This window comes from Lonchura striata, chromosome 4, assembly GCF_046129695.1.
Source record: "Lonchura striata isolate bLonStr1 chromosome 4, bLonStr1.mat, whole genome shotgun sequence".
Taxonomy (NCBI): Eukaryota; Metazoa; Chordata; class Aves; order Passeriformes; family Estrildidae; genus Lonchura; species Lonchura striata.
In genome coordinates, this window is record NC_134606.1 from 60,943,724 (window position 1) to 60,954,725 (window position 11,002).

An 11,002-nucleotide genomic window follows, 5' to 3' on the forward strand; every position below is an offset into this window, starting at 1 on the left:
ATACAAAGGAGCATTTTCACATACAGACCAGAGGTAGCAGTAGAATATAGAATTGATGGAGGTCTTACCACAAAACCAAGTACATCTGGCAGTCTTCATGGATCTCTGTTATTTATTCATTTTAATCCTTAAAGAACAAACATGAAAGAAAAACCCAATAGAGGCTTCAGACAATGTTACCACCAGCACTTACCCTGTTGCAGAGGCTGAGTATTCGTACTGGGATTTTGGCTGGCAGATTGGGTTGAACTACTGGCTGTTGTGGCAGTAACGAGTCTGACATAATGGAACTTGCTTCCAGGTACCTGAATCTGCTGAACATTGGGTGCAGTTGCCAAGGGAATAATTGTCTTAAATTGAGATGTACCCACTCCTCCTACAGTAATGGTCTGCACTGCTGATTTCACAGCCTGTTAAGCCAACACAGACAGCATAAAATTACTCCTACAAAGGCAGAAAGAACATCAACAAGTTTATTTCTCAATTTGTTAGTGAGCAACTCTAGCACAGCATTCGTACCCTTGAGAGGGAAGACAGTTACCCTCTTTTTGCTTTCAAAAGGAGAAGAGATGCAAAGGGATTAAATGCCTCTCAATAGCGCAGAGTAAACTCAGTTCCATTTTCAATGCTCTACACCAAACACCAGAGTAAACATGAGTAGGGTGACTCAGTCCACTGCACAAGATACATCTGCCAAAACTATTTCAAGTGACTACAGAGAACATGGCTCGGTTTGTCTTCCACAATCAGACAACCAAACACATAAATATTCCTACTATTAAAAGCACATGGTAAGAACTTGCAGAACAGTTTCTCTGGACTGCATCATAATTTATCTGCATGTGTACAGATATGTCCTGTTAAGATAGTTTATAATTAATCAACAGAAATCACTGTGCAACCCTTGAGAGGAAAAGGAAACAGAATCCATAACTGATGGACATCAGAAAGAGTACAAGCTGAGAAATGAAAGAAGCAAGAACAATGAGGAGTAGCAAAACAAATTCATTAAGAAAAAAGGCAAAATGCTAAAAGAAAGGGAGCTCAGCAGACCTGTGCTACCTTACAGCTGGAGTATCAGTATACCTGGAATATAGCAAAAGTTCATCCTTCCAACTTTTCTCAAACTATGAACTAATAGCAAGAAAGTTTTATTTCATTTATACACATTCATAAGTCTACTGGTTTGGTAACAGCCTCTTTTCCCAGACTTGCTCAACCTCAAACCTTGATTTCTTCCTTTTTCTCCTTGTATTTAATTTTTTTTAGAGCTCAGCTTTTTAGCCTCAGTACCTTTTAATATTGGTATAAAGTATATTGTCCTTGACATCAAATTTAAGTATTACATTTGGTTGACAGGATGATGTGAATTCTTATGAGAACATTTTCCCAGCTGCCTAGCATTCAACAATTACACAAATGAAATCTTAATTTGCACGCATTTTACTAGAAAAACAACCTGCTCTTCTAAAAGGTATTTTCTTGGGATTTTTTATTTTTCTTAGGACATTTTGTACTTTAACAAGCCAGAGCACCAAATAAGCACTATTTGCAAGCATAGTCACAGACGTTATCAAAGGGAGACCAGTTCTCTCTAGCACACAAATGAGCAGCTGCTATCCAAGGACAACTGGGAAAATTGTAAAATTCAAGGGACAGTTCTTCTAAAGGCATGTTCTTGAGCCCAGTGAACACAGGTGAAGTCCTTGTGTTGTGTCAGAGAGCTTTGCAACAGGAACTCCCACAGACATCTCCATTCACTCACTTAGAGTGCTTACATTAGAGAGACTAAACCTTTTAACAACTATTTCAGAAGACAGTTTTCCCTGGGGAAAAAAACAGTTCAAATTTCTATGGTGTCCATACTCCCATATCAGCATTCCAATTATTTCCCATATCAGTAAGATAAGACCGAGAAAATCTATCTGAATCTCTTGTCTCATGCTGTACATGTGTGCCCACTCCCAGCTATATCCATACTCTGGATATATTTATATCCATACACATCCCTTCATATTTACCAGAACTAGAGAACAGATATTGTGATAAAAAAAGATTTACCTAAGACCACAAAAGAGGAAAACAGCAAAAGCTGTCATTTGTAAGAAAGGTCAGTTTTGTGTTGTGATTAATTAATGCAAAAATGTTTATAAAAACTATTATGGAAAATCCCGTTTTTCTAGAAATGAGACACATAATAAATAATTTCTGGTTCTGTAGGTTTCAGCCCAGACCTCTACAGCAGGGATATGAACTCCAGCACTGCAAACCTCAGAAATACCTAGGCAGTGGCATAGAAACATTGGCAGAAGAAAGAGAACCAACCAAAGAACTCCTCCTCGTGTCACAGAGTTCTTCATGTGACTTGGGAGATTCAGCACACAGAAACAAGAATTTGCACCAAGTGGGGCTTTCCAGGTTGGAAAGTTACTTTCTAACAGTATGCCCTTGTATGGGCTTGCAATGGTTTGCACCCCTCAACTGAAGAAGCATACACTCCTTGGGGCATTACTTTTGCCAATTCCTAAGCAAACACCATTCCAAGAACACCGGCAGACAGACCGCTGCCAGGCCGTGGTCCAACACTCCAGTTTCCAGCAAGCAATGACACAGACACAGCAGAAGACAAAGGAAAGTCAGTCTGTACCTGGGTGGTTGTGTGGTTGACTATGGCCTTCCCAGGGGAGGAGGGTGCTGACTGCTGCACTGTGAGGATCTGCTGTCCTAACGCTACATTCAGTGGGACGCCCACCGTCTTCTGGGGGGAGTTGGGAGGCTGGGAGGCCACTGACACCACTGTTAGCTGCTTGGCAAAACAAAAAGCAGTTTAAACCTCTGTGCAGGATACAGGACCCTGTACATATACATTCCCCTCCTCAGGACAGAACAGCTCTCCACCAGAACAGAGCTCTGTGAACAAGGATGCTGCATTTAACCACAACTCACACGGGTCCAGCTGTGACAACAGCTAATAGAGCCCTTAGGAACTTGAAGGCATCACTGGTTTCCAGCACCAAAATGCTCCTGCAGAAATCTAGCACAGCATCTCGATGGGAGTAAGGGGTTGTCTTTCCACTTGTTTTGTCGAGTTTTTTTTAAGGAAATTGCCCCATTAAAGCCTGAGCATTGTCAAGAGGGATGTTCTAAATAAAGGCATTGTAATTGGTACAATGACTATTTCATCATAAGGAAGAATTTTAAAGAAAAGCTGTTCAAAAGAAAAGAAATTTCTCACCTCACACTACTGATTCAGCAAAGTATAAGAACATCAGTACTTTCAAATCTACACTGCAGTTTCCCACAGAGATCCAATCTTCTCACCACATTTCTTCAGAGTGCAGTGTTTAAGCACTCTATATAACCACACCCCTTCAAAGGCTGGTTTTCTACTTTCCGTTCTAAACTTCCTTATGTTTTAAGAAAAATCAAATACCTAGAATTGCTTATCAACAGTAAATTCAAGAGGTAACCCTAAACAGTTTTTTCACACTCACTTCTAGTTAAAAAAAGTAACTTTAGAATAAAAATTAACTTTTTATTTACGTTGCTTCTCTTACTAATAATTGTGAAACACAAGTCTTTTACTCCATCTGTATAACATTGCATCACTAAAGCATAGCCAAACTAAAATAATTCTTTATTCTTACTTTGTTTTATATATGTTATTTTAGTTTGCTTGCATTGTGCATCTTGTCCCCCCACCTCCCCTTCTCCAGCAATATTCCTCTTCTCAGGACAATTATCAAATCTAAAATACAAGAGTCACCTTGACCTGTGCCAATGCCCAGCTCTGTGCAAGGACCATTGTAAATCTCATTCACTTCAGAAGTGATCAGGGAAGACTAAATTGCCTGTGCAATAGCAGGCAGTGGTTAATAAGTGCTGACCTATTAATATTGAGGTCTCCTCTTAAACAGCCTGTTGATGTTTTACAAAGGCATTAAAAATAGTTTGAGTGCTTGGCTAAGAGTGAACAGCTGCTTTTAGAATCGATGCTTAGGGACTGGCAGGAAATGGCAGGAAAGGGAAACTGTGCAGTAATGCATATCTAGTTAAAACCACAGTAAGGGAGCCAATTGAAAAAAATCTAATTTAGGGCATTACCACAGAGCATTGTGATGCAAAATGGAGACTCTGGAGATATTTTTATGGACTCTGGAGACATGTTTATTATCTCTGGAGAGATAATAAACAGCTTGTAGCAAAGACACAGAGAACTCCATTCAGACCACTCTGCAGGAGGGATAGAAGGCTACAGCCAGAACAGTCCTTACCTTATTGGGGGATTTGAGTGGTGAGATAGCTATTTTATTCGGTGTCTGTTGTGTTGTTGTGCTCAAAGATGATCCAATGACTCCACTCTCAGAGATGGTTATTGTCTTTGGTGGTGTCCCTGGAGCAGACTGCGAAAAAACCCTACCTATAAACAATGAAGATACCATCAGCTCCAGTTATCCCTGGTCACAGTAACCTTTAAAGCAAAGTTTTCCTTGCCTTTTGTGCAATTTATCCCTACTTCTGAGAGTGTACGACCTGACAGGAAGGACATTGATGTTCTTTAAATTAGATTTAGCCAAAAAGAAGAAAACAATTGCTGTTATTACAAACAAAAAGACAGTTTGCTCGGGCTTAAAAAAGGAGCCCAAATGCACATTGAGCTTTCCATGCCATTCAGCTGATAATTCTTGACAGCCAGAAGAGCATCCTGAGGAGCAGAGCACTCCAGTACACCTGCACCACACACAAACACCCAGCCAGCTGGCAGTTTCCTGGGAAAGCCCTGGGCTGCTGCCAATGCACAGAGAAACTGAGCATCTGTGGGGGACTACTTCCTTGGAAACCTCAGCCATCAAACACGAGCTCTTTTACAGTGACCAATAAAAATATGAAAAGATGTTTCGTTTGTCTACAATCAGCTCTGAGGTTTTTTCTTTTCTGTTGATGGTTGCCTCTTTCACTGCCTATCAGTTTTTAGTCACACTGCCACCAATGTTTTCATGTCATATATTCTCTCAATTTTTACAATGCCAAAGAAGAGTAAACATCAAAAATGGCAGCTCCAAATCATGACATCAGTTTCAGGAATACTGCAAAGTCCCAGAATGGAAAACAGATTTTTTTTCCCCATACTTTCTAAGTTTCTTTCCAAAGAATGCTTGACCACTAAGCTTTCCCTCTGCTCCACTTTGGCTCAGACTCATTTCTGTCATAGCTTCTGTCCCCCATTCTCTTGTACTAAATTTATAAAAATAAGAAACAATCAAACAAATACCAGCATAACTTTTCCATCCAAAATCAACTAGTGGCATAACAATTACAGTCAACTGGAACTAATAAGAAAAAACACTATCCTCATGGCAAGTTGATTTCTTCAGAAGTCTGTGTGCTCTAAAATAACCACTTTTGTGCAGTCTAACAGCATAGATAGTTGCCAGCAGCTGCTAAAGCCATATGCAACCTGAAGAATGTCAGTCTGTGGGGAAATTCACCACCTAGACGTTTCAATCCTTTGAGTTATTTTCTTGGTGACAGCTCTCCCCTTTTCACTACATCTCCTCCTCCCATCAGCTTCCCAAAGAGAATCTGGTTGCTTATGTTGACAAGTCTTTCAAGTTTACAACTTCCACCTGAGCTTGCAGGTATTTCCAGGCAATTAAAAACATTCATCAGATTCAGGAAAACATGCATAAAAAGTCAAAACACAAACCAGAAATGCTACACCTTCTCTAAAGTGATGCCAGCCTTTCAAAGCTGGCAAGTTGTGCTGGCTGTTTGGAATGGTGAGGGAAAACCAGTATTTACAGATTTCCCTCTCAATTAATGAAGCAACTTTACCTCCCAGTGATTGTTTTAGTGATGGCTCATGCACAGGTGATTTTTCAAAATACTGATGTAAAAACTGCAAGTAATTTTTAATGTTTTCAGGTTGGGTTTTTTGTTTGGACTTAATTCAAGTATTTATAAGCACAGTAATCTTCTAATAGGTCTATATATTTGGTAGGGAATTTGAGAAAGAAGACAAACTGGGGAGTGGGATGGGGAATTCCTCTTTCACCTGAAACACATGTCAGGCTACAGGCAGCCTGGCAATTCAAGAAAAAGATTATGTTCCAGCTATGTGCCATTCATTGGCATCTATCAGTGTTTTGAATCCTTTTTAAAACCAGCTCAAGACCCAGTGCTGTACAGACTTAACAAATTTGTTTAAATACCTGAAAAATATTTTAGGTCTACTTAGGCTGATCAATCTGTAAACAGCTAGACATCTTTCAAAGCTCTAAAGACGACACCAGCTTCCTACATTTGTCTTTTTCAGAAAAATTAGATGTCCAAGATGTTTAGCAACATTAGATACACTGCCATTATATAAAAGGTATTACACTTTAATTTTGTTGGTGGTTTTGCTGTTGTTCTGTGATCAGTTGGGCTTTTATTTTTTTATAAGGATATATAGAGTTGTTTTCCAAACAGAAAGACTATTTGTTATTTGCCTTAATAACTTTCCTAGATACTTCTGCAATTGTTATTTTTGAAGTAGGTGAGCAACTTAACAAAAACAACACAGGTTTAAGTCACTTTCTTCATTCAAACATTTTTCTGTTACTTGCATGTATTACATTTAAGTCCAATGATAAGCAGATTAAAATAATCAAAAGCATGTGTCTCCCTTTCCCCCTGTGTATTTATAAAATGTTTCTACAAGTATTTTCCGTTCATCAAGCAATCTTTTCTGTGGCACTTGGGTATTTTTTTTCTCCTCCCTAAAATCCATGAACTAAAAGTACCTTGCAGTAAAAGCAACTCTGCAATCACCAAGATTATTCTAAATTAGCTAAGTATAAAGGTACCAACAACTGCATTTATCTGCTTCTACCGAAAAAGTTTTCTGATTTTTTTTTTAATTGCTTGAGGTACTTTGACAGAAATGTAAAAGTGTTGAGACAGAAGAATTTCTACAATTACCATTTCTTTGAAAAGCCTTTAAAAAATGGCAAAGCAAAACAAGTCAAAGTAGTACAACCTGCAATGACTGGTGACACTTGAGTGGTCTGCCCTGTAACAGCTTTGCTATTGATTGGTTTTGCAAATATCAGCTTGGTGATCACCGGGCCAGAAGTTGGGGTTCGAGTCTTCTTCGCAATCTAAAAGATGGAGGAAAAAAGATCTAAAGTAACTTGAGCATTTTGGATCTAAATTATTGTATTGTTAAGTACATTAAAAATTAAAAAGGGCAATACTTGCACACATAATTAGAAGAATAACTCTGTATCTTGCATTTCATCTCCACTTCTCTTTGTGGAAAGAACTAGGAGATTAACCTTGACAATTCAGAATGCCAGCTACCAAAGTAGGATAGCCAAATCCCTCTCAGCTTTTTCAGGACATACCCCTCTGCGCAAACACCTCATTTTCAAGCTACTGAAATTATTTCTTATGTGTGGTTGGTCTACACAAAAATGTTAAAATTAAATACACAACTCTCAGTATTTGAAGCTTTAAATGAAGTCACTTCTTTTTCAGCCAACCAGGACAAAACTTGTCCCCAGTGATTTAAATATGACTACTACTGCTCTGAAACATCTCTTGACCATTTTGACATAGCAGCAGACTTGTTTTGCAAATGGGGAAAATGCTTTCTGCAACAGTTTCCCGAAAGCACATGGATCATCAGTGCCTGCAAGTTTTAAGTACTCACTAGCCGTGAAAAATCAGTTGGCTAGCTCCAGGTACAAGGGGATCTGTTTTCATATTGCAATCCAGTCTCCTGAAACACAGCTGGACCAAGAACACGTACAGCAATTCAATGACAGATTATTTCAGCTTAATCTTTGTATGCAGGAGAATATAGTCTTTAAAGTTTTAAAGAAGATTTTTCTTCCCTTCCACACGGAGAGACGTTAATTACCAAATGCATTTATTCCAGCAGTTTTTATACATAAGCATCCAGTTAGAAAATAGTTCAATTTAGAGAGCGGCTAACTTTTCCCAAAGACTTTTAACCTGCTGACTGCAGAGGCTGCCTGTGGATGTGGCCTGGGTCTATGTGAGCACACTGCTCACATTTACTGAAGCCCTTACACCTGCCCACTCCACAGGTGAGGTACATGCTGCCTCTCCTCCACCACATCCCATGGGCACTAACCATCAACTCCAGCAATATCAGAGAGGCACAACATTAGTATCCACTTGGGGAGCCACCTCTCAAGGGCACGGAGACTCCTTTCTTACTCAAGCAGCTAAATCAGAAATCTGCCTGACATGCAAAGATACAGAGCTGACAGCTACTTTTGACAGCCTGAGAAAATTACAAGTGCTCAAATGAAGCAATTGAATAGGCTGGAAGTTATGGTTTCCTCCACAAAACCCTATCTATAGAATTTGTTGCCTGAAAACATCTTTTTTTTACAACCACATAAGGCAAAACCAAAGTATTCAACAGCACATAAACTCCTCAGCTGCTCCACAAAAAGCAAACATGAGGCTGCCCCAGCTCCCAATAGCACAGTCATGGTACTGCCAGGGAAGCTGGAGCTCCCTCTGCTATGGCATTGGAGCCCTCCCAGCAGGCTGGTGTGGAAAGCCAAGGGCACCTCTGTGTGCCAGAGCTACACCCAGGCAGGGAAGCCAGCAAGGAGCAGCTCTGACACCAGGCACTCACAAAAAATGGATCTCATTTAAAGGAAGCCACATGCTGCTCCACAGTTACACTAAGTGCTCCTCAGGCACAGTGGTGCTTTATGGGTGATACATGATTCTCAAGGCTCTAAAATTAAAGAGAGGAGAAAGAAACCTGTTATTTTTGGAAATATATTAAGTAAAACTTTGAAACATAAGTTGTTTGAAGAAGCAAGCTTCATTCACAGCCCTGTTCACAAATTTAACTCAAAGTCATTTCTAAATTTCAATGATTCCATTATCTTAGCACAGATACAACTGAGAGATGAGCAAACATTTTATCTGTAACTTTTTTTTTTTTCAGCTTGGACACACTTTAATTTCTGATTAATTCTACACATTTTATCTGCTCGATTTCAGATTTCTGTTTTGCTTAAATTAATCTTACCTTGCCGGAAGGTATTATTGCAACTCAACTGCTATTGCTTTTTCTCTGAAGTGAGAGCTAAGTCTAGCTCAGAACATTATGAGCATTCAGCAGAACAGCCAGCTCTGGATAACAGCAGTTGTTTCCCAGTAACAGTCAATAAATGTGCTTAAAAGACTTACACGAATGTGTGTGAAATACTACCAACCATTAACACAAAGTATTTCAGAAAAAAACCTTTAAAATCCCAAAATAACAGATCAACACAAGTAGCCCTGCTTCCCTCATGCTCGACTTGCAGTATTCTCTTCAAATAAATTTCCCTCTGCTTTTTAGGTGAACTGTTTGTCTACAAAGAGGGAGGTCTAATAAACAAGTGATTCCCCTCAGGGCTTAGGAAACAGCAAGACAAATGTGGTTGTTTATAAATGAGGAACAGCACTCCTGCCAAGCAAGCCTTTCTGAGGTTTATGGCAGTGGATAACCCCATCCACCAGGGAGAAGCTCCTCTGCACCACTGGGAAACTCACTGCCCATTTCAGTAAAGACTGGAGAAGGCAGAGGAAATAATCAAGATGTCACTCAGATACTTCAGAATAGGCAAGTTCGCTGAAACACTTTGCCATTGCCTGTTCTGATCACAAGGAGCATAACATCATCCCCCTGCCTATGCAAGCTAAGCATGCTCTGTGCGAATTACTTTGAGTTAGACTGCAAATATATTCCCCAGAGCAACAAGTTCTTTTGTAGGAACGTTATTATATTTAGGAGCGCACACCAACTTTCTTCCCCCTACAGAAGTCAAGAGATTTACCTGCAGGCAACTTGACTTCAAGTGTCAAGTCTGTCTTCCTAAACACGCTCCACTAAAGATGAACTAGCAAGTTCATACAGCTGAACTTTGTTTTCAGACTGTTCTAATCACACAGAAATAGGCACACTTGTACTGCACATTACTGCTGGATATCCACATAGTCAGCTACCACAAAGGAGCTAATACACTATAAATCCACTCCCTAGATGACCTGTCCATGTACCCACTTTTCTATTGTCATTTATATTTGGCCAAGTATGAAAAATCAGGGACTCTAGAAATAGAAAAGAGCACCTTAACTTCAGAGATAAAGAAACTGAGCTACGAATGGGAGTCTGAGGCTAGAGAGTGCACAGGGTCCCTTTTCAATGATGAAATAAAGCCACAACAATGGCTTAGCAGCTGCCTTGCCATGGTAGCAACAATGGTATGGACACTTAAAACCGGAGCCAGTTATCACACAAAACAAGAAAAAGACAGGCTTAACAGCAGCCATGGTGATGTGTCTGGACACCTGGTTCAGAGTCACATGCAAGGCCAAACTGCTGCTTAATAAACCTGGACTAAAGCAGTAAAGCAGCAGGCACACCACTGCTTTTAAGGCTGTAGGCAGGCAAGAGCCACAGGCTGAAAGCAGATGTACTTGCCCGGCTGTTTTTCCCCACACATCCATGGCCCTAGTTTCAAATCAGGACAAGCTGCTATAAGGACAGTAATTAACCTCTGGATATAGATGAGGCCAAAGGCCCTGCCACACTTAGCACCTCAGAGTCTCACACCTAGAAATGTAAGTGAAGGAGTCAAATTCCAAGAAACATTTTGCTGAACTCTACCAATTATGCCTCAGGTGCTGAGAACTTCAACTATCAGAATTAGATTACAAGATTAGATTAGATGTCAAGACAATTGAATTTCTCTGATATGCAAAGCCTTTGTGAGAGTGACCACAAGAACTGATAAGAGCTCTTTGACATCTAATCTGTACCAAGTCATTCTCAGTACCAAGTCAAAGTCTTGTGCTGCCCTCTCTGAAATACCTGATTCACAAGAAATAAATTACACAAGATCCACGGGGGCATCAGGGAGGCATTCACAGCCTCCTTTTCCACTCACTGAAAGTTTAAGGGGCTTGTTCAGGGTGATGG

The 11,002-nt window shown here is 40.0% G+C and overlaps 1 protein-coding gene across 4 annotated transcripts in view; it reads right to left on the reverse strand.

Annotated features, from left to right (window-relative positions):
- Window positions 1-11,002, reverse strand: part of LIN54 (lin-54 DREAM MuvB core complex component) — a 39,475-nt gene that overhangs the window by 10,734 nt on the left and 17,739 nt on the right. For all 4 annotated transcript variants that reach the window (XM_021549318.2, XM_021549319.2, XM_021549317.2 and 1 more), the window contains exons 3-6: window positions 7,022-7,142; window positions 4,275-4,420; window positions 2,648-2,803; window positions 194-410 (exon numbers count right to left, since the gene is read on the reverse strand). In XM_021549318.2, the coding sequence (XP_021404993.2) occupies window positions 194-410; window positions 2,648-2,803; window positions 4,275-4,420; window positions 7,022-7,142 (640 nt within the window). The remainder of the gene's footprint in view (window positions 1-193; window positions 411-2,647; window positions 2,804-4,274; window positions 4,421-7,021; window positions 7,143-11,002) is intronic.